Genomic DNA, 27,933 nt, shown 5'->3' with positions numbered 1-27,933 from the left:
GAAGAGGAATTTTTTAATACAGCTGATCTAACATGGACTAGAGGAAAAAACTGCAGGCCCCTCGCAGGTCCTGAGTAGTTAGTAGACCCTATCCTGTTTATTCTGTCCGATGGAAGCTGCTAGAATGCTCTAGTTTCACTGTGGCTTAGAATAAGGGGAAAAATATGCCCCTCTAAGTAAGGGTCAGTGGTCAGTAATTGTTCTTACTGGCCATTGGCTCTCATCCAAAACCCTACGAAGCATCAAACTGGGACTCAGCTGTGACTGACTGGCTGTTCTCTGGACTTTTTAAGTGTCTGTCTCATGTAACTCCAGTACAAGAGCTGCTGTCTCTCTCAGCCCATTTCAGTTGTCAATTCTTCCATGTTCGTAGGACTCCTTTGTGATCAGGATATCTGGAGTGAGGAGCCAGGGGAATCTTCCTGGTTGGCAAGGAAAAGAGGGCCTTAAACATAAATCCCAGGACACTGTTGATCCCTTATGCACAGGGGTCTGTTAATAAGCAAAGAGTGGCTATGGACAAGATGATTTCCTCAAAGCACCCCACAGGGAAGGACCTTGAGAATTTGTAGTCATACTTTAAAGATCACTAAAAACAGCCCTCCTGTTATTTTTCTTCTAATTCAGACCTGTTCTTCTATTTGTCTTCCATATCATAGCAACCAATACCACACCCATATTCACTTAATACCAAAACTGTCAACATTTATCACTATGGCAGGATATGGTAGATATGCTATGTGCAGTGTCAGTCTTCCTGTTATTGGGAATGATTATCTCTGTTTTACAAGAAAATAGAGGCTCAAAATGATTGAATCGTGTCCACAACTATTAAGTAGAAAGAGTACAGGTTGGAATCCAGGATGGTTTGACTCTAAAGCATGCATACTTTACCATTTTTGTTGTACTGCTACTTACCACAATGCTGGGAGTCTAATGTGACCAATTTTGCCATTCCATTTAATTAGTCTCCAAATCCTATCTATCCCCAAAACTTTTTATTTATTTATTTTTTTTTGAGATGGAGTCTCGCTCTGTCACCCAGGCTGGAGTGCAGTGGCACGATCTCGGCTCACTGCAACCTCTGCCTCCTGGGTTCAAGTAATTCTGCCTCAGCCTCCCTAGTAGCTGGGATTACAGGCGCCTACCACCAATGCCCGGCTAATTTTTGTATTTTTAGTAGAGACGGGGTTTCACCATTTTGGCCAGGCTGGTCTCGAACTCCTGACCTCAGGTGATCCGCCCGCCTTGGCCTCCCAAGTGTTTGGCTTACAGGCATGAGCCACCGCGCCTGGCCCCAAAACTTTTTAAAATCCCTTCTCTCAGAGCTGACAACATTGCCACAGCCTACGTGCTTCCTCCCTAATCTGGCTGACCATAACAGCATCCTGTCTTCATTTTTCCATCCTCCTCGCTCCAGTATATCTTCTGTGCTACCTCAGGATTATCTGTGGAAGACCTGTCTCATGCCTGCTCTACCTAAAATTTTACAGTGGTTTCTCCATTACCGCAGAATAAAACTTTTTTTTTTCTTTTGAGATGGAGTCTCGTTCTGTCGCCCAGGCTGGAGTGCAGTGGCGTGATCTCGGCTCACTGCAACCTCCGCCTCCTGGGTTCACGCGGTTCTCCTGCCTCAGCCTCCCGAGTAGCTGGGATTACAGGGGCACACCACCATGCCCGGCTAATTTTTTGTGTATTTTTAGTAGAGACGGGGTTTCACTATGTTGGCCAGACTGGTCTCGAACTCCTGACCTCATGATCCGCCCGCCTCGGCCTCCCAAAGTGCTGAGATTACAGGTGTGAGCCACCGCGCCGGGCCAAAACTCTTAAAAGTTTGTAAGCCTGCCACTCTGGGACATTCTTGGTCCTATTCCAGCTCCTCCTCCATTCTTATTTTGGCTCCTGTCACGTGAACTATTGGCCATTCTCTTTTTTGCCTCTGGGATTGTAATCTTTTAAAATCCTTTCACTCCTCTCAGTCTGGTTCTCCATGGGCAAGACAGTGGTGATTCTTCCAGTGCTTATCTTCCAGGATGTTTTAGGGTCCAGTCTCTGCAGCACTTCTTCCCCTTGCTAAATGCTTTCCTAATGTTTCCAGCATTCAATAGAAATTCCTTTGGATCCAGTCCTTTTAGAAATTTATTTTGAAATAATTTTACATTTACAGAGCTGTTGCAAAAATGGTTGAGTTCCTGCACAGTCTTCACCCAGCTTTCTCCAATATTATGATCCCACATAACCACGCTAGAATTACCAAAACTAATAAATTAACACTGGTAAAACTAAAACTACAGTCCTTACTCAGAATTCACCAATTTTCCCACCAATGTTATTTTTCTTTGTCCTTACTCCTCTAATCTGTAACAGTTCCGCATTCATTCCTTGCTTTCATGACTTTGAGATTTTGGGGGGAGTACAGGTATCTTGTAGAACATCTCTCACATTGGATTTAGTGAAGTTTTCTCATGGTTTAAGGCTGGGAGTTTTTGTGGAAAATGACTCGGAGGTGATGTGTCCTTAACGCATTTTTATCGGGGCACGCGGCATCAATATCTCCCCTTTCCAGTAATATTAACTTTGATCTGGTTAAGGTGGTGTCTGCTAGGTTTCTTCGCAGTAAAGTCAATCCTCTTAACATGCAGACACCCCTGGAAGGAGAACCAAATCCTTCCTCACTGAAGAGCAGCTACCGTGGAATGAAACTTTGGAGTTAGATCATCGTTGAATCCAGCAAGCTACAGTGCCTGGGAGAAACAGCATTTATAAAGTATCCAGGTTACTGATACTTCCCTGAAGCTACCGGAGACAACGTATGTGCGTGTTCAGCACAGTAATGTGGCACAGGGTTCACTAAACGGCAGCATGTTTTAACAGAAGTTATTTCCTACTAGAGGACCCAGAAACGTTTGCGGCCTGCGGGAACAGGACAACATAGGGCTCTGGGAAGAAGAGTCCCCCTTTTAGAGGTGAGAACAAGATAGAACACACAAATGTGAAGTGGCTTCTGCTAGGTAACGCGAGGCGGGGCTGAGCTCGGATTCTAAAGACACCCAGGCCAGCCCTAACCAATTCATCTCCGAGCTTGCACGGCATCTTACCCGGAGACTCCAGAGGTACCTGACTCCAGCCCCACCCCAGGCCTGCCCGATCCCGAAGCGCATTTTGGCCCTGGGCCTCTCTCTGCCTCAGTCTGGGCGCAAAGGGGGGTCTCAGCAACCGTCCCACTTGCCTTCATACCCTCCCACCACGCTCCGCCCAGGGACTCCAGAACCAGCTTAGACCTCCATTGAGAGCTGAAAGCCTCTTCCGATACCGAGAACCAGCACTGAAAGCCTCTTCCGATACCGAGAACCAGCATGGTTTTTGTTTTGTTTTGTTTTAGGGTCTCTTGCTCTGTCGTCCAGGCTGGAGTGCAGTGGCGCAATCTCGGCTCACTGCAGCCTCGAACTTCTGGTCAGGCGATCCCCCCACCTCAACCTCTGGAGTAGCTGGAACTACAGGAGCGCGCCACCACGCCCGGCTAGTTTTGTTTATTTAGTAGAGAAGGGGTCTCTCCATATTGCCCAGGCTGGTCTCGAACTCTTGGGCTCAAGCAATCCTTCCGACTCGGCCTCCCCAAAGTGCTGGAATTACAGGCGTAAGCCACCGCGTCCAGCCAGAACCAGCATCTTTTCTGCACGGCTGGAGTTGGTAATTTTCCACAGCTTAGCGCACTGCTCCTTAGCTTTTCGCTTTGCCACAGTGGAAAGCAGATTTTCTAAGAATCCTGGCGGAGCCAAGATCGGCTCGCCCGCCCCCGCCTCACGCTGGCTCCTGATAGGTAGCTAGAGCTGTCCGTTTTGACAGAAACCTGTGCGCAGGCGCAGAAAAGCACAAGACTGGGCTAAGTGTTCGCTACGCGGGGCTACCGGATCGGTCGGAAATGGTGAGCGTGCGCCGGGGGCTTGTGGCTGGCGGCCGCCCACCACCCCACGCCAGGCCTTCAGTCCTTCGAGGATGAAGGGATCTCAGAGCTCCGGACAGGGAATCGGTGGTGGCTGGGCGTGGCCGGGCCCGGGCCTCAGCCGACTTGAGGGTGGAACCCGGCGGCGGAGGCCTCTAGAGCTTGACCGAGGCGGGGCCGCCGGATCCCGCTGCCCCTTGACCGGAAGCAGGAGCCCGGCCTCGGCCAGGAAGAGATGATGGGCGAGGGGTGGGCAGCGGCCCTGCAGCCTAGCGTTTTGGGGCCTTGGTGCGCGATGGCAACCTTGCTAACGTTTCCCGGGAGCTCAGTTTGTGGCAGGCTCTGCCAAGCACTTTATGTATCTTGTATTTCCTCTGCCTCGTCCCAGCTCTGTGAGGTAGATACAATCTTTAGTCCCATTTTATTATACATATCTGTTATTCAGCGCCCCGAGAAGCCAAGTGCTTTGCCCCAGGAAATGGTGGAGATGGATTTGAACCCTAGAAGCTTGACGGCCGCCACTCTGTCGGCGTGGTTCTTTCTAGCCGCTGGGACTGGGTGCCAGAGTCGGGAACGGGCGGGGTCTGCTCTTGGGGATCCCAAAGCCTTCTTTCTACCTTGCTTGCTGCAGCTGTGGGCTCTCTACGCCATTAGAGGTTTTGTGTTTGTAATCCTCACAGCTTGTGCAAAATTTGAAAAAAAAAGTTTAAAATTTTAAGCCATGTGAATATATTACTTTTTCAAAAATCTTACTTAGAAATCTAGAGCTTATAAGAAAAAATTGAAAAAAGAAACCGTGTCATCACCTAGAGGCAACCACTTACAGTAGTCATATGACTTCTAGTCTTTTTTGCTTGTTTTTGGTTTATACAGTTTAGCCCCTATTGAATGTACAGTTGTGGGTTCTGTGTTTTTCATTATTACACCACAATATCTCCACATCATTACAAACGTGTAATAATGCTTCAAATATGTATAACTTCATTTTTCACATCACTTCTTAAGCTGTAAAAAAATTGATATATAATAGTTGTACACATTTATGTTGTAGATATACATGTAATATTTTGATACATGCATACGATGTGTAATGATCAAATCAGGCTATATTTATTATAGAATATTCATCACCTTAAACATTCATTATTTCTTTTTTTTTTCTTTTTTTGAAATGGAGTGTCTCTCTGTCGCTCAGGCTGGAGTGCAGTGGCACCATCTTAGCTCACTGCCACCTCCGCCTCCCAGGTTCAAGTGATTCTCCCGCCTCAGCCTCCCGAGTAGCTGGGACTACAGGCGCCCACCACCACGCCCAGCTAATTTTTTGTATTTTTAGTAGAGACGGGTTTCACCGTGTTAGCCAGGATGGTCTCGCTCTCCTGACCTCGTGATCCGCCCGCCTCAGCCTCCCAAAGTGCTGGGATTATAGGCGTGATCCACCACGCCCGGCCTACATTTTCTTTATCCATTTACCTATTGATGGACGCTAATTCCATAACTTAGCTATTGTGAATAGTGCTGCAATATGAACATGAGGATGTAGGAATGCCTTTGATATATTAATTTCCTTTCCTTTGAATAAATACCCAGTAGTGGTATTGCTGATTTATGGTAGGTTTTTTTCGTTTTTGTTTTTGTTTTGTTTTGTTTTTTCGATGCCTTTGTCGAAAATCAGTTGGCTGTACATAAGTGGATTTATTTCTGGGTCCTCTATTCTATTCCATTGGTCTGTGTGTCTGTGTTTTATACCGATACCATGCTCTTTTGGTTACTATACCTTTCTGGTATATTTTGAAATCAGGTAGTGTGATACCTCAAGCTTTGTTCTTTTTGTCCAGGCTTCCTTTGGCTTTTCTGAGTCTTTTGTGGTTCCATACGAATTTTAGGATTGTTTACAGGTAATACTTGCACACGGTGAAAAAAAAAATGATGTAAAAGGATCTAAGTGAAAAATAAAATTCCCACTCTCCTAACCCCCAGTCTCAGTCTCTCCTCCTTTAGAAACAACCATTGTTAGTTTTTTGTTTTTTTTTTTCTTGCAGCCTTGACCCTCCTGGGCTCAAGTGATCCTCCTGCCTTAATTCCCCAAGTAGCTGGGACTACTGGTGCACACCACCACACCCTGCTTATTTTTTTGTATTTTTTTTGTAGAGATGGGGTTTTTGCCATGTTGCCCAGGCTGGTCTTGAACTCCTGGGCTCAAGTGATTCACCCACGTTGGCCTCCCAAAGTGTTAGGATTACAGGTGTGAGCCACCACACCCAGCTGTTAGTTTCTTATACATCTATACAAGCACTTATATGGCCCCCCTTTTTCTTTAACTTAAACTGTAGCTTACTAGTATTATGCTACTCCGTGGTTATACTCATAAAAGCAATACAAATTTAGATGCACAGTTTAACTTTTTTTTTTTCTTTTGAAACAGGGTCTTGCCCTTTCGCCCAGGCTGGAGTGCAGTGGTGTGATCTGAGCTCACTGCAACCTCCGCCTCCCGGGTTCAAGCGACTCTCCTGCCTCAGCCTCCAGAGTAGCTGGGACTACAGGCGCATGCCACCATGCCTGGCTAATTTTTCTATTTTTAGTAGAGACAGGGTTTCACCATGTTGACCAGGCTAGTCTAAAACTCATGACCTCAGGTGATCCGCCCACCTCAGCCTCCAAAAGTGCTGGGATTACAGGCATAAACCACCATGTATGTTAACAATTTGAAGCAGTACCAGAGGATATAATACAGAAAGTTTATGTAGTCCCCATCTTACTACCCCGTGGTAACTTCTGTTGGCAGTTGGGTGTGTTTCCTTCCAGATTTGTTTGGTGCATAAGCACATTTATGTATAAGCTGTTTATTAGATGAAACTGGAATATATATATATTTATATATGTTAAGTTTACTTTAAGGCTGAAGTGGAGAGATCGCCTGAGCCCAGGAGGTCAAGGCTACAGTGAGCCGTGATTGCACCACTGCACTCCACCCTGGGTGAGAAAAAAATAAGAGAAAACAGAAGTTGACTTTAAGATATATGTGTATATATCTTATTCTTGTTCTGTTCACTTAACTTGTTCTGTTCACTCAAAAATATCACACATTTTTCTGTGTTATTATATGCAGGTCCACTTCATTCTTTTTAAGGTCTGTATAGTATCCTAGTCCCATATGTACATTTAGGTGGTGTATAGTTTTTTTATTCCAGACACTGCTGCAGTAACTGTTCGTGTCTTTTTTGCACTCATGCTAGTGGTTATGTAGGATAGATTTCTACAAGTGGCACTTTTGGCATGCATATTTTACATTTTAGGTGGAAACTGACCTTTAGAATAATGATATAAAAATCATCTATAATTGGCCAGACACAATGGCTGACGCCTATAATCCCAGCACTTTGGGAGGCCAAGGTGGGCAGATCACCTGAGGTCAGGAGTTGGAGACCAGCCTGGGCAACATGGTGAAACTCTGTCTCTACTAAAAATACAAAAAGTAGCCGGAAGCCATGCATCTGTAATTCCAGCTGCTCAGGAGGCTGAGGCACTAGAATCACTTGAACCCGGGAGGTGGAGGTTGCAGTGATCCCAGACCAGGTCAGTGCACTCCAGCCTGGGCAACAGAGCAAGACTCTGTCTCAAAATAAATAAATAAAAGTAAAATTTAAAAAAATCACATATCATTCTCCTCGTCCAGTTTCACTCTACCACATAACTGTTTTCATTTTTGTATGTTCTCCTTCCTCTTTTGTTCACATATGCATATCAAGATACGCATCCTGGGTTTTGGGGGAATTTTTTTCCTTTTTTTGTTGTTTTAATATCCAAAAACATTTAACCTTGTTGTCATATCTTTGTGATTAACTACTTAGTGACTACATAATACTCAGTGAAATAATTGTACCATAATTGGCCAAATATCTTACCTGTGTACATTTGGGTTGCTCCCATTTCTTTTTGGTTCGTTTGTTTTAGAGATGGAGTCTCACTCTGTTGCCCAGACTGGAGTTGGGTGGCTCAATCTCAGCTCACTGCACCCTCTGCCTCCCAGGTTCAAGTGATTTTCCTGCCTCAGCCTCCTGAGTAGCTGGGTTAACAGGTGTGCACCATCATGCCCAGCTAATTTTTGTATTTTTTAGTAGAAACAGGGTTTTGCCATGTTGGCCAGGCTGGTCTCAAACTCCTGACCTCAGGTGATCCGCCTGCCTCAGGATTACAAAGTGCCAGGATTACAGGCATGAGCCACCATACCCGGCTGCTTCCATTTCTTAATTAGTAGAAATAGTGCTGTGATGATGCTTCTGTGAATGTCTGGTTTTGTTTCATTTTAACTTACTTATTAGATTATTTCCTCCAGATAAAATTCTTAGGAAAATAATTTCTGAGGTGGAGGGACCAATGCTTTTATGGTTCTTGCAATGTATTGTCCTGTAGCTTTGTCAAGATTGTATTGCCCTTGCACCTGCCAATTTTGTAATAAGAATGCCAGCATTTAAAAATAAACCTCAGCATTGCTATAATTTTTCATTTCTTTCTTTTTTTTGAAATGGAATCTCACTCTGTTGCCCAGGCTGGATTTCAGTGGCACAATCTCAGCTCACTACAACCTCTGCCTCCCAGATTCAAGCAATTCTCCTGCCTCAGCCTCCTGAGTAGCTGGGATTACAGGCCCGTGCCACCGTGATGGCTAATTTTTGTATTTTTAGTAGAGACAGGGTTTCACCATGTTGGCCAGTCTGGTCTCAAATTCCTAACCTCAAGTGATTCACCCACCTCAGTTTCCCAAAGTTCTGGGATTACAGGTGTGAGCACCACGCCCAGCTGAATTTTTCATTTGTTTGTGAGGAATGATGACCATAGTTTGATGAGGTTGTAATTTCTCGTAGGCATATTTTCTACTAGTATTCTTTTGCGCACTACGTACTAGAGACTTGCTATTGTTCTTAGTCATTTTGTGTTTTTTTAATTTATTTTGTCTGTTATATTTGATGCAAATACTTTTCTATCCTGTTAGATTAATTATTCTTATACAGAAGTTAATTATTCTTATACATGTGTCTGAAAGCAATATATGACCCATAGTAGACGCTGAGTAGGGAAATTATACCTGTGTGTCCTCCCATTCCTGATAGATGTGTGAGATGTGTGTTTACTTTTATTTCTTTTTTCTTTCTTGCTTTCTTTTTTTTTTTTTTTTTTTGATGAGTCTTACACTGTTGTCCAGGCTGGAGTGCAATGGCGCGATCATGGCTCACTGCAGCCTCGACCTCCTGGGCTCAAGCAATCCTTTCACCTCAACCTCCCAAGTAACTGGGACTACAGGCACATGACACCACATGTGGTTAATTTTTTTTATCTTTTGTAGAGATGAAGCTTCACCATGTTGCCCGCGCTGGTCTCAAACTCCTGGGCTCAAGTGGTCTACCTGCTTTGGTCCCCAAAAGTTCTGGGATTACAGGCATGAGCCACTGCGCCCGGCCCGTGTTTACGTTTAAACAGCCAGATCTTAGTGTCTGGTTCTCGCTGAATTTCAGATCACCTAAACCTTGGCTCTTTTTCACACTGTGGACTGTGAGGCCATGTCCCCCTCCTGTACTTAAAAAGGTTGATTTCGTGAAACATAGTTGCAGAAATGCTTTTTATTTGTTCCTTCAGTATTTATTGAGCCCATCCTATGTGAGGTACTGGGGCTATAAAGTCTGGTCTGGTTTCCTGATCACAGGGTGCCTTGCGTCTAGAGGAGGAGATGAACGTGACCTAAACAGTTGCACTGCATTGTGGTCAGTGCTGTGAAGGCTGGGGGCCTCGGTGCCCAGCAGTGGGGCTGATGTCAGAGAAGCCTCCTGCGGGAGGCTCTGGAGCTGAGTCCAAAGGGTTGGGAGGTAGTTACATCAAGCAGTTAGTGAAGGAGGGAAGCTTGTTTCCTTCAGACCGAGAGCAGCACCTGGCAGGGCAGGGGTAGGAGGCTTCCGCAGGCTGTGTTCGCCCCCTGCCGTCCCTTCTCCCCACAGCAGCCAGAGCCGTCCTTTGGAAGCATCAGGTCTTGTCACTCTTTACCTCAAAACTTGACAGTGGCTCCATGAATCACACCCAGTAAAAACCAAGGTCATCACTTGATCTGCCAGGCCGTCTGTGGTCTGGTCCCGGATCCCAGCTGCTGTCCCTCCCCTGCAGCCTGCCCTTCAGCCATACTGGCCCCTTTGCTTTTCCCCCTGAACATACCAGACGCTTGCCCACCCCAGGGCTTTTGTGCTTGCTCTTGGTGCTGTCTGGGACACTCCCCAGAAACCAGCATGGCTAACTCCCTCATTTCCTGCAGATGTCTACTCACTATCGCCTTGGCGAGCCTTCTCTGATGATGTATTTCACATTCCCATCACCCCTGCATTCCAGGTCCTGTTTCCCTGCTGTAGCTGACAATTTATGTTTTACTTCTTTTTTCTTATTTAATGTCCCTTCCCACAAATGTCAGTTTCATGACATGGGATTTTTGTTATATTTTGTTCACTGCATCATCCCCAGGCCTAGAACAATGTCTGGCACATGGAAGGTTTCCATGTAGTTACTAAATGAATAGCAGTCTTAGGAAATTTCATCTTTTTCATTTCAGCCCCATTCTCCAATCTCTGGGGGCTATTTTGGATTTAGATTCTGACATCTCGGTTTTCGCTTTCTTTCCCTTTTCTTTCTGGGTTGATTGCAGATTGAGCTGTCTTAAATTGTCATCCAAGTTATTCTTACATCTTATTTTGACAATATTGAGTGTATCAGAGCCCTGTGGCCCCTGTATCATAGACTTCTTTTGGATGCATAGATGAGGGGTTAAAATGTTTTTAAATAGAAACAATACAGTAGAATGAAAAGGGGTGTTTTGAAAAAAAGAAAATAAAACCTTTCTATAATTCCTTGCCCTTAATGTGGCTCTTTTTTCATAATCTCCTCTAGCCTTTTGTTTTCATGTGATTGCAGTCACCAAAGCACTTTGTTTTTGCATTTTGCTGTTTTCACTTAACATTATAGCACACACCTTTTGTGATGGTATAACATGGTCTAATTACCATGGTTAATATGTGTATTATATTCCTATTAGTGGATATTCCATAATCTACTTGGCCTTTTCCCTAATTGTTGGGCATTTTTAGTTCTTTCTGCATTTTGCTATTGCAAATGTCACTGTACTTTGGTCCATGATGAATTTCCAGGAGGGTGAGCAGGGTAGACTGAGTACTGTCTAGTGACTACTGTCCAGTAGTGACCACTATTGTGCCCCCTCCCCTTCAGAATAGCCGCTGGCATAGAGTAGGAGCTCAATGAGTGTTGACTGACATTCAATCTCATACACACATGACCCACTGCATTGTACTCTCACGTCCACAGAGTCCTGTCATTGTACCCAGGCTCCAGATCTTAGAGGCATCAGTCCGTTTCCCACTTTTTTTTTTTTTTTTTTTTGGAGATGAAGTCTCGCTCGGTCGCCCACGCTGGAGTGCAGTGGTGCGATCTCGGCTCACTGCAAGCTCCGCCCCCCGGGTTCACGCCATTCTTCTGCCTCAGCCTCCCCAGTAGCTGGGACTACAGGCGCCCGCCACTACACCCGGCTAATTTTTTTGTATTTTCAGTAGAGATGGAGTTTCACCGTGTTAGCCAGGATGGTTTCAATCTCCTGACCTCATGATCCACCCATCTCAGCCTCCCAAAGTGCTGGGATTACAGGTGTGAGCCGCCACACCGGCCCCATTTGCCACTTTATAGGAGGAACTTGTTTACCCTTCCCTCCAGTGTTTGAGAGTATTCTGTCACAGGGGAGTGGGTGGCAGTGACTGGATTGTCAGCCTTGTGCCTTCCAGAAAAAAACAAGAATTCATTGTGCTGTCTCCACCCAGTGTTGAGGATCCCCCCCCACCCCATTTCTTTTGGTGAATGGAGCCTCTGTTTCTAACAACTCTCAGCCTTTGAGGGGCTTCTGACTGGATTCTAGACCAGTCTGGAAGGGGCAGCCTGAGAACAGGTATACCTCAGGGCTAGTTTCCATCCACAGGAAGAGTTAGGCCTAGTTCAGTTAAGCAGTGTTTATCACACTTCTACTCCACAGACCTTTGTAGAGTCTCTAAGAAATGGACATAGTACCTAATGCGTGTCCCAGAGAGGCACAGCCAGGGATTTGGGGAGTTACACGTAGGCAGACTCCATCAACTGGGGGATCAGTAAAGACTTTGCGGAGGAAATGATGTCTTAGATGGTCAAGAGGAGTTTATTGGATTTCAGCAGAGAAGAGGCCTTGTGGGATAAAAAGATGTAGAGATAGGGAGGTGTGTCACGGAGCTGGAGAGTGGAGGGAAAGGTAGGACAGGAGGGAAAGGTAGGACAGGAGTGACAGGAGGCCTGGTATGGTAGAATGAGGACCCGAACTGCGACTGCCCCTCCACTTACAGATGCCATATGCAAGAGTAGCCCACCAGAGCAGTTTCTGGGTAATCAAGATTAATGAGCCCCTTCCCAAGGCACACTTCTTATAGCTGAGTGCTGTGCATCACACTATCTCAGATGCCTGCCGAAGTCTCACTGAGTCTATCCTCATGTGCTGTTTGGGCCACAAATGACAAAGTGTTGTCTTCCTGTTAGACACTACTCTCTGGGTTTTCTTAAATCATCAGAGTCCCATCCCCCAGCTATGCCAAATATGTGAGTCATGGACATGTATATACATGGGAATGGTGTTTATATTCTGCTCCCCAACAGCTGAGGAGGGTGGGATAATAGTGCCTGGTGGGCAGAGTGCCAGGAGCAGCCCTGTCCTGCATGGGGGTGTGAGCGGATGCTCTGGGCACTGGTGGTGGCCGGAGGAGCACGTCAGATCAGCCTGGGGAGCTTTGAGGGGGTGCCAGTTGCCTGAGTGTTACTTGTTTGTTGTTGGAAGACAAACGTATGATTCATCTGCCTGGGGTATGAGGAAGTTAGTCCTGCCTATTGGCCTCTCCTAACCTTGGTCTTGTTTTCTGGCAGGCAGAGGTAGAGGAGACACTGAAGCGACTGCAGAGCCAGAAGGGAGTGCAGGGAATCATCGTCGTGAACACAGAAGGTACGCCCTCCCTCCCGCCATGATACGCACCCATGCAGGCCCAGAAGCAGCCATAACACAGCATAGCACTAGCTGTTCACTAAGCCCTTCATGAACCTGATCTAATTTTAGGCCTTTTTAATTTTTAACACCTCCAGTGTTCTTTTTTTTTTTTTTTTTTTTTTTTTTTTCATTAAGGCTAGTCAGGTGAAGCAGCGGGAGTGGAGAAGGGACAAAAATCGGTAACTGGTTGTGAGCAATTAGTTGTAAACAGCACTGCATTCAGACCAGCCACCTCCAGTGTCCTCACAAAGGGAAAATCCGCTCAGTCCCACCGCCCTGACAGATCACACTTCAGTCTTCCATGCTTACTCAGCCTCGTCCAGCACAGTTCCAGAGGACCATAATCATAGTTGTTACCCTTGGGCATATGTTTACACATGAGCTTTTTAAAATATTGCTTCATGGTTTACATAAACAAATTTTTTAAGTGCCACAACAGTGTTCATTAGCCCAATTTTGTTGTTTCTACTTTTTAGTAAATCCATTAAGTGGATATTACGTACCCATTTGTGTTGATTCTGCTTTATTGGCTGGATAGTTCTCTAGTTAACTTCTCTGTGCCTGCAGCGCCCCTCCACCCCGACAACCCTTTCTGAGTGGGTATCTGTATAGGTAGAAGGGTACAGATACTAATTTTCCCAGACTGCACTGGACAGGAAGGGAGCTAACATTTATCACATACCCGCTCTGTGCCAGGATTCTGGCTGGTGCTCCACATACTCTTTCTTACATTCTTTAAGCAGCCCTGTCGTCTGCATTTTGCAATGGAGAAAACAGTCTAGAAATGTAATTGATCTACCTACCATCACACAGTCGAGATTTAAATCCAAGCCCGTCTGAGTGCACTTGGGAGCTTTCTCCCGCGCCAGCCTGTAAAGAACCAGAATGGCCCCCAGGCCCTCAGGCTCCAGGCAGCAGTAAGGACAGGGACTCTGGAATCCAGCAGTTGTGAGTTTGAATTCTGCCTCATCTCCTGACTAGCTTGGTGACCTTGGCCAAGTCACTTAAGCCTGTAAATGGGGATAATACTTATATCTACCTTATAAGTTGAAGAGTAACTAAGAATGAACAGCGTAAAGCATTTAATACAGTACTGTCACTGTCTGTTTTGAGCTGTGAGGCATTTGTTCATACAAACTCTGATTTACCTGATGGGGTTCCCCTGTTGGATTGGGAGCATCCACGTGCTTCATGCCTCTAGGCCACAGTGTTTCCCACATGTATTCATTCTTTGAAATCACCCGGGGGTCCTGTTAAACGGAGCTTTCCAGGCCTCTGTACCAAAAAGTCTAATTTATTAGAGCCAAAGCAAGACCTGAGGAATCCGTGTGTTTACCAAGCACCCCAGGAGATTCTTATGATCAGATGAGTTTAGAAAATTCTGCTTTAGGGGATAGATTCTAATCAGAAGAGGCTACAGTGAGAGCCACAGGCCTAAGATTCACAGCGGTTCTGTCTCCTTCTGAAGGCCTTCCCTTGGAGAGACTGCCTCAGATCATGTTTTCAGGGCTGTGTTCCTTAATTAAACCCAGGGGTCCTGTGCTACCCTGAGAGTAGAGGTAGAGGCTGGGGTTCCTGTCTTCCACTTCAGTCAGAGCACACACACTAAGAACCATCAGTTCATGTTTCTACATTGGTTTTAATTTGGGAAGGGGTTTGGCCAATTTAAAAACTACCCTACTGGAGTTTACAAAAATAACATAAACCAGTTTATGTGAGACTGGGAGGAGAGGAGTCCACTGAGACACTGCTGCTGATAGAGCAGCGTGACCAGGACCGTGCCTGACTCGCCTCTGTTCCCGTGTCATTCACCACAGGCTGCAGAGTCAGGTCAGTGAACATTAAATGAACCAACCACAGTGGGTGTTGCCATCAGCCCCTTTGATTTGGTAATTCCTGAGGACTGTGTTCAGAGGAAATAATCCCAAAGGAAAAAACCTGAAATTTTTGCAAGCATGTTAGATGCCATAATCAGTAGATTAATAATTGTTATAATGGCTGGGCATGGTGCATGGTTGCTCACAACTGTTCTTAGCACTTTGGGAGGCCATGGCAGGACGATTGCTTGAGCCCAGGGGTTCAAGATCAGCCTGGGCAATGTAGTGAGACCCCAACTCCACAAAAAGAAAGAAAAATTAGGCAGGTGTGGTGGCACACGCCTGTAGTCTTAGCTACTCAGGATGCTGAGACAGGAGGATTCCTTGAGCCTGGGAGTTCAAGACTGCAGTTTGCTTCAAGGCTTCTTGCTCAAAGCTGTGATTGCACTCCAGCACAGAGCAAGACCTTTTCTCTTTAAAAAAAAAAAAAGTAACAATGAAGTGTGTAGGCCCTTCAGTGCCCAGCCCAGGGGCTGCTCCCACAGGCCAGGATTTACGAGCAGCCCTGTGGGTGGAGGTGGTACAGCAGTGCCTGTGTCTGTCACATGCCTGGCGTGCTGCCAGGTACGGTTTGTTTATGTGTTTCTTGGCTGCCGCGTAGGGTAGACACTATTGCGGCCACCTTTACAGACACACGTGGACATCCCAAGAGGTGAGGCCATGCCCGGTTGCGGGGCCTCCCAAATTCTGTAACCCAGTGTATTCAGTGGGCTCTAATTTGTTCAGTGCTCTTAGAGAGCCTCTTATGTGTGTCTTCAGTCTAGGCCTTGTTTTGGAGAAGCAGAGTTCTCAGCAATTCCTACTTAAGCAGAATGAAAGCCATCAAGGGCAACAAAGTGGAGGTGCTGTGTCCTTGGATAGAATGTTGATTTCCAGCCGGGCGCGGTGGCTCACGCCTGTAATCTCAGCCCTTTGGGAGGCTGAGGTGGGCATATCACCTGAGGTCAGGCATTCGAGACCAGCCTGGCCAACATGGTGAAACCTCATCTCTACTAAAAATACAAAAATTAGCTTGGCGTGGTGGCGGGCACCTGTAATCGCAGCTATTCGGGAGGCTGAGGCAGGAGAATCGCTTGAACCTAGGAGGCGGAGGTTGCGATGAGCCGAGATCACACCACTGCACTCCAGCCTGGACAACAAGAATGAAACTCGGTCTCAAAAAAAAAAAAAATGTTGATTTCCAAGTCATCAGAGCCCTGGCAAGCACAGAGCTAGACAGAACGTGCTCCCCAGCCCTGCCTAGTTCTGATTAAACCATGTGGTCATTTCATTTACAGGAGGCTGGGAGCCCTTGGGACACTGTGGAGGCAGGAGCAGGCCCCCTGCTCAGGGCTGCCCCTGATCAGTTGGGTGGCCTGAGGCAACTCCTTTCCCCTCTTCAGCCCTCAACTGCCTTGAGTCCTGTGATGGTCCAGGGAATCTCTTTTGGGCACTTCTTGCTCCAAGACCTGAAAGACTTTTGTCACTAAGAGAGAAACTGTCTACTGGGACTGGACATTTTGACTCCAGGGAAACAACACCAGGGGCCAACAGCCCCAGCTCTGACCCCCAGGCTTCCCCATGTACTCACAAAGGAGAGGCCCTCATTCTTGCCTTAAAACTGCCCCTAAAGCCAAGCCTTTTCACTGGGAAGCCCCAGCTGCTTACGTTTTGGATACTAGTGAGTGCTGCTTTTTTGTATACTCATGGGGCTGATTGCACCATAGGTGAGAATGTGGAATGCAGAATGAGCCCACCTGGCTTTGAATCCGGGCCCTACTTACTTATCAGCTATGTGGTTTTGGGCATAAGCCACTTTCTCTGTTAAGTTTTCTCATTTGTAAAATGTGGATCATAATTCTGCCTTCCTCTAGGGGAAGCTTTTAGAGTAGTGCCTGGCATGAAATGCCTATGAATGTCTCAGTTGGTGTGTGTGTGTCTTTAACTTGCATCCCATTCTCAGGGCCCCCACGTCAGTGTCTCGTTTACATCTCACACAGTGACCCTGCGAGGCAAGGGTTTGCCCAGTTTGCAGATGAGAAACCCAAAGCTGAGAGAGGTGTGGGGAACCACCCAAGGTCACCCAGCTGTGGATGAACGTGGTCAGAACGTGGCTGAGTTGATCACACTTCCCACTTATCCATGGGGCCTTTAAGCCCTCTGGAAGTTTCCATTAAAGATGATTATTTGAGGATAATTGTATTGGGATGCCTATGATCTTATCTAGGGTTTTCCCACCTGTTCCCAACATTCAGCTCAGCTGCCTCTTTCTTCAGGACACCCTCCCTGATCACCCCAGCCCAGAGTGGTTGCCCCTGCTCCTGCCTCTGAACCTATGACATACCCAAGTCCCGATACTTTCCAGCCACATGCCACTGCCTTTTGACATCTCTGCCTTGGCTAGATTCAAATGGTGTTTCATAATAAAAGTGTGAGTTTAAGCAGCTTTACTGAAAATGCAAGGGAAATTTCATTCCATGTATACTTCTCCAGACCCCCTGCCATCCTCTGCTGCTACCCACACAGGCAGAATAAAAGGCTTAAATGTGTAAGTCTCATGAAGGCAAAGATTGGTCTCTTGTGTTCACTGCTGTCTGTAGTACTTAGGATGGTGTTGGCCCAGAGTTGGTGTTTGATTAAAGTATCTGTTGAATTTTTTAGATGTTTTTTATCACTTGAAGGGACTGGGTGTGGTGGAAGGGCCTGGGGGTGTATCTCAGTAGATCAGAGCCCCAAGTTAGAAATTGTGCCTCCCAGATAACCAGCTACTTCTGCAGGCTACACAGTGTTCATTTGTGAAGGCAGAGGCAGGGAGCAGGTGGCCTAATAACTAGGCCATCTCTGAGGTCTCCTCCAGCTCCGGCATCCAGTGAATCTGGAATTAATCTTTGTCCTTGTTTTAATTTCTTCCCAGTTTTGGTCCTTGGCCCCGTACTTCCACGTTTTCTTTTGTTTTTGGAGTGAGCCAGTAGATGTTTAGTTTCTTGTCTGTTTTACACAGCTTCCGCTTATATGGATGTGATCAGACTCCTCTTGCCAATATCTGTCCAAACTAGTGAAAGTAGACCCTTTGACCACTCACTTACCAATAGCAATAAAAGCTTAATGCTGTCTCTCTAGGGGCACTAGTGAGCAAATCAGACTCGGTCAATTCCTTGGGGAGCTTACATTGCGGTGGGGGATGGAATAATGATCACTTTGTAATGGTGCAGTGTCAACCTGGGAAAACTGCGTGGTGCTGGGATGGTGCCAGTGGGGATGGGAGATGTCACCCGAAGATGGAGACCTCAGGGACCAAAGTTGGAATCATGAGTGAATAGGGGAAGGAAAGAAGGTTCCAGGCAGAGGGATCTGTGAGAAGGTGGCTTTGTGGTGTATAAAAAGAGAAGGTCAGGGGGTCTGATCACCCAAACCATGCCAAGCCTTGGGACTGTAGGCCTCTTACCATTGGGGCCCAAATGTGAGCTAAGGGGCGGGTTCCCGGCCAGGTAGCAAGAACAGCCAACCCAGGGCTCTACCCGGGCTCTGGTCCTGGCCCTCGGTGGGTGGGCTGTGTTTTAGCAAGGCCCTTGCAGGTTTAAGCAATAGTCACATCCCCTCAGATTAATGGAAATGGCATTTACTGTGTGAGTGGTGTTTATTTATTAACATTTATTAAGTGTACTCTTGCTAAACATTCTTAAATGAATTAAGCAGTATTCAGCCCACCCAGCAGCACTTTGAAGCACAGATATTATTTTACAGATAAGGCAGTGGAAGCTCAGGAGGTTTCATCACTTGCCCAAGGCTGCATAGCTGTGAAGGGCAGAGCTAGGTGTAAGCCTAGGTCAATTTGGAGCCCAGGACCCTATTAATCTGGTCCGTAGCTGCCCAGCCTAGGATTTGACTAAAGGCAGTCATCAGACTGACCTACTGGGTGGCAAGAAACTGGCCCAGTCTTGTTTTCTTAGGCCCCCAGCAATGCGAGGGTGGGCAGAAAGAGTCGTGGTGGCTCCTACCCCATCCCCGCCCCATCGTGGTTAGATTATAATGGACCCACTCATTACTGCCATCCTCAGGAAGCTTCAACTGTAGAGCAAGGCTTTGCGGGGCCCTGCCATGCACATTGTGGCCATCCAGGAGCCAGCAGCAGCCCTGGTGATCTGGTCATCTTGTCCCTTACAGACAAGTGATGACTACAACCTGTTCTCCTGACTCGACTTGACTCAAAAAGCCTCTCTGACTCACCTGCTTCTTTTGCCACCGTATCCTCTTCTGCCCACCCTCGCATTCCTGGTGCCCTAGGAAGACAAGATTGAGCCAGTTTCTTTACCACTCAGCCAGTCGGCCTGATAACTGCCTTTGGCCGATCCCTAGACTGAGCAGCTGTGGGCAGGATGAGCAGGGTCCTGGGCCCCAAAGCTGGCCACTTCTATGTGAGGAACCACTTGTGCCACATTCTCAAGTGCCTGTCAGCTGGCGGGCTCTTAGAGTCTCATGGATGGAGTCTTCTGCTCATATGTCACAGCCAATTCACAGGCACCTGCTAGCCCAATTATGACCTGCGGTGGCTCAGTGTGAGCCACATTCCTCACCTCTGTGACAGTAGGCACCATCCAGTCAATAAGTCCATTTAATGGTTCATCTCAAGGAAACAGTCCCCCAAACAAAAGGCTTGGTATACGGTGATGTTCACTGCCCAGTTAATTATACTGGTAACAGGGTCAGGTGTGGTGGCTCACGCCTGTAATCCCAGCACTTTGGGAGGCTGAGGCGGGCAGATCAGGAGGTCAGGAGATCGAGACCATGGTGAAACCCCGTCCCTACTAAAAATACAAAAAAAAAATTAGCTGGGCGCAGTGGCGGGCGCCTGTAGTCCCAGCTACTCGGGAGGCTGAGGTGGGAGAATGGCGTGAACCCGGGAGGCGGAGCTTGCAGTGAGCCGAGATTGCGCCGCTGCACTCCAGCCTGGGCGACAGAGCGAGACTCCGTCTCAAAAATAATAATAATAATTATTATTATACTGGTAACAAACCCAGCCCCTAAGTAGCCAGCAGTAGGGGCTGGGGGGCTCTGTGGACCGCCCACCTAGTGGGCTCTTTCAAAGAGATAGCAGTGCTGTTTACAAAGGGTCAACATGTTCCATGTTTCTGTGCCTGTTGTACAAACATAGAAACATGCTTTAATTTGGGGGCACGGCCATGTGGACAGTGTGTTTATAGCTGCTACCCAAGGCTCCCTTGGGTGGAAATCGTGAGGGTTATGTCCCAGCACAAGCTGACTTTTTCTCTTCTACTTTTTAGTGTTTAGAAGTTTGTGGCCGGGCGCGGTGGCTCACGCCTGTAATCCCAGCACTTTGGAAGGCTGAGGCAGGTGGATCATGAGGTTAGGAGTTCAAGACTAGCCTGGCCAGTATGGTGAAACCCTGTCTCTTCTAAAAATACAAAAATCAGCCAGGTGTGGTGTTGCGCATCTGTAGTACCAGCTACATAGGAGGCTGAGGCAGGAGAATCACTTGAACCTGGGAGGCAGAGGTGGCGGCGAGCCGAGGTCATGCCATTGCACTCCAGCCTGGGCGACACAGCGAGACTCCATCTCAAAATATAAAATAAAATAAAATAAAATGAAATAAAATGAAATACATAAAATAACATAAAATAAAAAATAAAATAGTTTGTAAGGCAGTAATCCCAGCACTTTGGGAGGCCGAGGTGGGCAGATCACCTGAGGTCAGGAGTTCGAGACCAGCCTGGCAAACATGGTGAAACCCTGTCTCTACTAAAAATACAAAAATTAGCTAGCTGGGTGCTGTGGCATGTGCCTGTAATCCCAGATACTCGGGAAACTGAGGCAGGAGAATCACTTGAACCCGGGAGGCGGAGGTTGCAGTGAGCCACTGCACTCCAGCCTGGGCGACAGAGCAAGACTCCGTCTCAAAAAAAAAATTCGTAAAAGCGCTTCCTGGTTTCAATTCTAAGCACTATGAATGAGAGTCTCTCCTTTTTTGGACAAAAAAATAAAAACCTTATTTTATTAGTTTTTTTAATCTGTGTCCCTGCATGAATCAGAGCTAGTCTCTCCTTTTACTGCTGGGAACCAATCAGCCCTGGGAAAGGAACCAGGAGTGGGCCAGCAGGCCTGCATGTGAGTCCTGGCCCCACTGTGTGACTACAGACAGGTCGCCTCATCACTCAGAGCTCCTGTTGCCTCATGGGCGAATGAGATGGTGTTGCCACCTACAGAGTAGTTCTAGGGCATGGCACTGGCATGCTTCGGGTGCTCAGCACCATACCTGTCACATAGCAAGCCCTCTGCGGATGGTGGCATTGACTGAGAACTGCTATTCCAGTTCTCCCCAATTAGGGGTGTGGGTGGGAGCTCGATAGAAGGGGCTCCACATCCTCTCAGTCTCTGTCTGCTCTCCCCTCAGGCATTCCCATCAAGAGCACCATGGACAACCCCACCACCACCCAGTATGCCAGCCTCATGCACAGCTTCATCCTGAAGGCACGGAGCACCGTGCGTGACATCGACCCCCAGAACGATCTCACCTTCCTTCGAATTCGCTCCAAGAAAAATGAAATTATGGTTGCACCAGGTAAGGGGTCTTCTACCTCCCCATGTAGGAACAGACCTCATGGCACATTCTCTGTGGCTCATCAGGAGTCCTGGCACAGTGGTGTCTCCAGAGAATCCAAGCAGGGCCCGAGGAGTTGAAGGAATTGGGTTGTTGCCTCACTGCCTAGCCAGCCTCCAGCTGGTGTCCCATAGCAGATCCTCCCAGGGACCGGCCCCAGAGGGGAACCCCAGTCTCCTGGGATAGACAGACATGTGAGCATCATGCGTGTCTCCCCTGCCTTGATAGGAGAAAACTCAAAGGCATCTGGGACATAGAGGAGGGTGTGGCCAGGCCTGTCTGGGGCTGTCTGCAAAGGCTTCCCAGAAGAGGGGACACTGGAGCTGAATCTTAAGGGCACCAGGAAGCAGTGTGAGCAAGGCGGAGGGGCGGAAAGCCACGTTTGGAAGAATGTTCAGTGATTCGGCTCCAAAATGTAAAGCAAAAGTACTGTATCATTTTATCCTTGAAAACATGTTCTCTGCCCACTTGTAAAGGCCAGGCCTGTCTTTAGGCCCCTTGCAGCCAGCTTTTCCTCCCGCACGGGAGCAGATTGCTGTGTTTCCTTTACGCGAGGTGCTTGCCTTGCATTTGGAGGCTGTGTGGTGCAACCAAAGCCTGTGTTTAGTCCTTAGGATCATTCTCAGGGTGAGGAGATGCTCATTCTGGGAGGAGCCCACAGGGATGGGAGCACAGGAGCGAGCAACAGAGCCACATCTCCTGCCCAGCCCCCTCACTCTCACTCATGGACTGGGGTGGCAGACAGAGCCTCCAGGGCCGTCTTTGCATTATTACTTTTTTCTCACTCTGCTTTTTCTTGGCTGAGCCACATAGTTGAGTGTGCGTGCGTCATGTGTGCGCATGAGGGTGCACTTCCGCTGCAGTGCCGCTTGTCTAGGGCATCAGGATGTGAGTGGGGAGGAGTGGGAGGTGAGACTTTGGTCCAGTTTAGAAGGGGCCACAAACACCTAACTTAGTTGCATGGACTTGATCTTGCAAGCAGAGGTTTTTAGGTCAAGAGGTGATAGGATTATGATTAGGACTTGGATAAAGGAAGGCAGTGGGGGCTCTGGGGACACTGAATGCTCTGGACTGGCAACACAGAGGGCAAGGAGGCTGGCCACAGAGTTCTGAGGTAATTTGATGGGGGGTCAGCTGCTCCCCGCAGCAGACCAGCATAGGTTCTGTCACCAGGCCTGGAAGGATGGGCAGGAAAGAACTATGGAGCCAGTCACAGCAGCCCACAGTCTCCCTGGGACACTCCCTAGAGGGGTGGGGACAGAGCAGTTCAGTCACAGAGAAGAACATAAGAATAACTTCAGAGTCTTTTATTCCAAAATCACGCTTCCGTGTGTAATGCCTGATCCATTGGGGAGAGAAGACTGCAGGAGGCACAGAATCTGTTTTCCCAGCTTTGCCTCCCACAAGCATGACCCTGGGCAAGTCACAGAACACCTGCAAATCCACATCTATAAAATGTCGAGTAGGGGACTGTGCTGTGCTGATGTCCTGAGCCACCCTGCCTGGTTGAGTGTGTTGACCTGGGTTGGGGGAAGAACCCTTGGAATCAGATTTAAACCGCACTTCCACCCAGGACGTCATGTTGTGTGGCAGCAGAGGACAAGGCTTCACTCCCCTAAAAGTCAGGCCGGGATGGGGCGCAGTGGCTCACGCCTGTAATCCCAGCACTTTGGGAGGCCAAGACTGGCAGATCACAAGGTCAGGAGTTCGAGACCAGCCTGACCAACATGGTGAACCCCGTCTCTACTGAAAATACAAAAATTAGCTGGGCATGGTGGTGCACACCTGTAATCCCAGCTACTTGGGACGCTGAGGCAGGAGAATCGCCTGAACCCGGGAGGTGGAGCTTGCAGTGAACTGAGATCGCGCCACTGCACTCCAGCCTGGGAGACAGAGTGAGACTCTGTCTCAAAAAAAAAAAAAGTTGGGCCGGGAACAATCCCTCTACTCACCCTGTGCACAGCAGACCTTGTGCTCCCCAGTGGCCCGCTGGGAGTTCAGAGTACGGGGGAAGGGAGCAAATTATGTGGTCTCCAAATCAGACAAATTCTCCACAGACAGTGTCCCTTGGCATAAAGCTCCTGAGAATATCTCCTCTGGAAGGACAGTGTCGTCTGAAAGCTCCTGGGCATTCAGGTCTCAACTTGGCAGCAGTGGCATCTCCAGTTTGGTCCTGAAGACCCACAGGCATTCAGAGCCCATGACTGGTTGGTGCTTGAGTCCAGAATGGGCAGCTCCCAAGTAGGGGGTTCTCCTTGGGGTTCACAGGCCTGGAGATCCTATAACCTTGTCAGTGGAGGAGGATGAGGTGGCCAGTCCCTCACCTTGGCAGCACTGCAGGGGGCGCCCGTGCTCTCAAGTCACACTGTCTCTCCCCTGCACACATGTGGCTCTGTGCTGGAGGACGGTGGCGTGCTGAGCTTGTCTTACACACGGAGCATGCTTCTTTGGCTCAGCCTCACTGCCGCCACTCAGTCCTTCCTCATCACCAAATGCTTACCTGCATTTTTAAGGCTGTCTCCTCCACTTGAGAGTAAGTTCCATGAGGGCAGGGGCTTGTAAGCACATAGTAAGCATCTAGCAAATAGCCATTGATGAAATAAATGAATGACTCTAAATCTCCCTCCACTGCTGACACCCCACTGATAGGGGTCAGAAGTAGGGTCAGCAGTGGGGATGGGGTCAGGGATATCTGTGGGGCATAGTTTTAGGATGAAAATCAGTGATTTGACAGTTTGACATACCCACTTTTACGTGGCCAAGAAAAAATAATTGGGTTTTGGTGCCAGAACTCCTGTGGTCAGGAGCCACCACGCAGAGCCTAGGAGGCACTGGCGCTGAATTGCCTCAGGATGGCTACAGAACACAGGACCCAGGGGTGGCCACGGGCGTAGAGCAGGCCTGGCTGCTGCTGCTGGAAGCGCCCGTATGAGACTGTAGTTAGCACCCTACACATCACGGGCAGCCTGGAGCAGCCTGGCCCGGGAGGGAGATCCGTGCCTTCCCACCTGCCTGACCTGACTCCATCCAGCTGAGGTGCTGCTTCCCAGGCCGCAGACAGCAGCAGGTGTTCCAGACAGTATGGCTCTCCACATGTGTGCCACATTCATCCGACCCTGGCCCAGAACTGCCCACATGAACAGACTATTTTTTTTTTTTTTTTTGAGACAGGGTCTAGCTCTGTTGTCCAGGCTGGAGCGCAGTGGTGCGATCATGGCTTTCTGCAGCCTCAGCCTCCCTAGTAGCTGGGACCACAGGCATGCGTTGCCACACCCAGCTTTTTTTTTTTTTTTTTTTTTTTTGGTAGAGACAGGGTTTCACTATGTTGCCCAGGCTGGTCTCAAACTCCTAGGCTCAAGCGATTCTCCCACCTCGGCCTCCCAAAGTGCTGGGATTATATGCATGAGCCACCGTGCCCGGCCAAGACATTTTAACACAAACTTTTGTTAGCCGGACATGGTGGCACCAGTATTCCCAGCTACTCAGGAGGCTGAGGCAGGAGGATCGCTTGAGCCTGGGCAGTTGAGGCTGCAGTGAGCCATGATCACGCCACTGCACTCCAGCCTGGGTGACAGCCAGACCCAGTCTCAAAAAAACAAAACAAAAAAAACAGATTTCTAGTTTTCACTTATTAACTTCACTAATATTAAAGCTGAGGTAACTAACTCAGCCTACACAACCTTCAACACACACTACCTCTCACAAAGCACTTGAAGTGGTATTATTGGATTTAAGGCTTGATAATTTGGAATAAAAGACACTGATATTACTGATTGTGCCTATTTTTATCAGTGGCTTGTTAATTATTTCTGTTTTCATTAGTGATTTTTATGTATACAGATTGGTTAGCCATGAAACTGTTAGTCATTTCATTTCTGTTTCTTCCCTGTTGCAACAGCCCGTCTTCGTGGGAAGGACCAAGCTTTAGCCTTGGCTCTGAACAGCCACAGTGACTTGGCTGAGGTCCTGCCATTTCGCTCATGCTCAGCAGGGGGCAGCAGACCAGGGCAGTTCAGAGTATGGGGTCAAACCCAGGTCCCTGTCGCCACTCCACCTGTGGATTTACCTTGGATTGGGCAAGCCCTTTAACTCTCTGAGCCTCCACGTTCTCAGAGTGACTGGAGGATTCACTGAGGTGCCGTGTGAGAAGTGGGCAGCCCAGACCGGGACACAAAGAAGGCTTGATCAATGTTTGCAGTTTGATTAAGTGGGTAAATCTGCATATATAAAAATCACTAATGAAAACAAATAATTAACAAGCCACTGATAAAAATAGGCACAATCAGTAATATCAGTGTCTTTTATTCCAAATTATCAAGCCCTAAATCCAATAATACCACTTCTCCAGTTACCTCTTCAGTAAAACGAGAGGCACTCAGGCTCACCTCCAAGGACTTGGACTTGCTGTGATTTCATGATGGACATTCCTCCTTACAGGGCCAGATCCCTGGAGCTGGAATCCAGGCTGCTTTGTCCCATTTTGAAATTTTCTTATTCAGAAGGTTCTGGAAAGCCAACAAATTGAGTTTGTGACAGAAATTGACATTAACTGGCTGGGTGTGGTGGCTCACATCTATAATCCCAACACTTTGGGAAGCTGAGACAGGAGGATCACTTGAGCCCAGGAGTTTGCAACAAGCTTGGGCAACATAGTGAGACCCCATCTGTACAAAAAAACTTTTTATTTTTAAAATGGAGTCCCACTTTGTCACCCAGGCTGGAGTGCAATGAGTCGATCTGCAACCTCTGCCTCCCAAGTTCAAGCAGGTCTCCTGCCTCAGCCTCCCAAGTAGCTGGGATTACAGGCACCTGCCACCAAGCCTGGCTAATTTTTGTATTTTTAGTAGAGACGGGGTTTCACCATGTTGGCCAGGCTGGTCTTGAATTCCTGACCTCAAGTGATCTGTCCACCTTGGCCTCCCAAAGTGCTACGTGAGCCACCATGCCTGACCTTCTACAAAAAACTTTAAAAATTTACCCAGGTTTGGTGGGGTGTGCATGTAGTCCCAGCTACATGGGAGGCTGGGGTGGGAGGATCACCTGAGCCCAGGAGGTCAAGGCTGCAGCAAGTCATGATCGCACCACTGCACTCAGCCTGGATGACAGAGCAAGACTCTGTCTCGTGGGGGGAAAAAAAGAGAGAGAAAAAAAGAAAATGACATTGCCCAAGTCCAGTGAAGTATGTTGGAATTCCATCTTTGACACTAAGTAGCTGGGTAACCTTAAGCCAGTGGTCCTCCCACAGCCTACAACATCAGCATCACCTGGGAACTTGTTAGAGAAACGCAAACTCTTGGGCTTTGCCCCAGCCCCACTAAATGATGGTTCTGGGCGTGGAGCCCTCCAGGTGGTGGGGATGCCCCCTAGTTTGAGAACCATGGCCTTGGCAATTCATTGGAGCTCTTTGAACCGGAGTCCCCCCACCTGGAAAACAGGGGTGAGAATCCTGCCTACCTGCTGCCACTGTCGTGGGGAGGGTTAGAAGAGACGACACTCTGTAGAGTGGCCGCTGCGCGGTACGGGGAGGCCCCTCTTGCAGGAGCCCCTGCAGGAATCTTACAGGTTTATCTTCCGTTTTCCCAGCATTTGGAGATGCTGAGTGTTGATGCTTTTTATTGCTTTCTCCCCTTCATCATTTTATGGTTAGTGATTTAATGGTTTATTTGCTTTCTTGTATGTTTTTCTCTCATTTTACATTTAGTGATTTTTTTTTCATTTTTCTCTTTCGCAGATAAAGACTATTTCCTGATTGTGATTCAGAATCCAACCGAATAAGCCACTCTCTTGGCTCCCTGTGTCATTCCTTAATTGAATGCCCCCCAAGAATGTTAATGTCGATCATGTCAGTGAGCTGGCACATGGCAGTCGCTTGGAACCCACTCAGACCAATCCAGTGACCGTGTGTGGGCTGGCGGCTCTTCCTCCCCCACCAACGGAACCCCCGTGTGCACCAACCTTCCCCAGAGCGCTGGAGGGCCCTCTCTCCTCACTGCCAGGTTTTGGAGCAAGAGCTTGCAAGAAGCCCGCACGCAGCTTCCTTCTGACCTTCAGTTCACTTTGTCGCCCTTGGAGAAAGCTGTTTTTCTTTAACTAAAAATAACCAAAATGCTTACCCGTCTGTTGTGTCTTTAAACACTAGGTTGAAAAGGCCTCTCTCTTCCTGTGTAATCACACGTTGGAGGCCCGGTTGCCTCCTCCAGCCCTGGTGGGAGATGATGTTCATGGCCTCCGAGAGGCCTGCTGCTTCTTGTGCCTGTGACCATACTTAGTGTAGCTTGGTGTATAATTGGTGCTCTGGTTTCTGGGCCTCTTGGCCCTAGTCCTTCTTTTACCTTTTCTCACTGCTGCCAGTGTTGAAAGATTTTTTTCTACTATGCTGCACTGGGGAAGAGAGTGGTACTTACTGAGGACCCGGAATGCA

The 27,933-nt window shown here is 47.9% G+C and overlaps 2 protein-coding genes across 6 annotated transcripts in view; both read left to right on the top strand.

The window, feature by feature from the left end:
• The window catches only part of ITCH (itchy E3 ubiquitin protein ligase), a 170,613-nt gene extending 149,254 nt beyond the window's left edge, over positions 1–21,359 (top strand). For both annotated transcript variants that reach the window (XR_009211553.1, XR_009211554.1), the window contains 3 exons: positions 6,839–6,917; positions 12,923–12,998; positions 21,306–21,359. The gene's annotated coding sequence lies outside the window, so the exon portion shown is untranslated. The remainder of the gene's footprint in view (positions 1–6,838; positions 6,918–12,922; positions 12,999–21,305) is intronic.
• Positions 3,777–27,624, top strand: DYNLRB1 (dynein light chain roadblock-type 1). Of its 4 annotated transcripts, none has more exons than XM_032143280.2 (4): positions 3,778–3,925; positions 12,923–12,998; positions 21,306–21,473; positions 27,244–27,624. In XM_032143280.2, the coding sequence occupies exons 1-4, from the start codon at positions 3,923–3,925 to the stop codon at positions 27,285–27,287; spliced, it is 291 nt and encodes a 96-aa protein (XP_031999171.1). In that variant the 5' UTR covers positions 3,778–3,922; the 3' UTR covers positions 27,288–27,624. The 4 variants fall into 4 exon arrangements, with proteins under 4 accessions (XP_031999170.1, XP_031999171.1, XP_031999168.1 ...); XM_032143278.2 differs by lacking the exon at positions 3,778–3,925 and adding an exon at positions 4,179–4,340; XM_032143279.2 differs by lacking the exon at positions 27,244–27,624 and having other exon boundaries at positions 3,777–3,925; positions 21,306–21,607.
• Positions 27,625–27,933: the final 309 nt, after the last annotated feature.

This window comes from Hylobates moloch, unplaced genomic scaffold, assembly GCF_009828535.3.
Source record: "Hylobates moloch isolate HMO894 unplaced genomic scaffold, HMol_V3 SCAFFOLD_21, whole genome shotgun sequence".
Lineage (NCBI taxonomy): Eukaryota > Metazoa > Chordata > Mammalia > Primates > Hylobatidae > Hylobates > Hylobates moloch.
This window is presented reverse-complemented; position numbering and strand designations above follow the sequence as displayed.

What these genes read in the sequence shown, in the direction of transcription:
- DYNLRB1 (XM_032143277.2), top strand. Translation starts at nt 4,179, where the DNA reads ATGATGGGCGAGGGGTGGGCAGCGGCCCTGCAGCCTAGCGTTTTGGGG. An exon ending in CCTCGTCCCAGCTCTGTGAG is followed by an intron (nt 4,341 to 12,922) that starts GTAGATACAATC and finishes GTTTTCTGGCAG; the next exon opens with GCAGAGGTAGAGGAGACACT. An exon ending in CATCGTCGTGAACACAGAAG is followed by an intron (nt 12,999 to 21,305) that starts GTACGCCCTCCC and finishes CTCTCCCCTCAG; the next exon opens with GCATTCCCATCAAGAGCACC.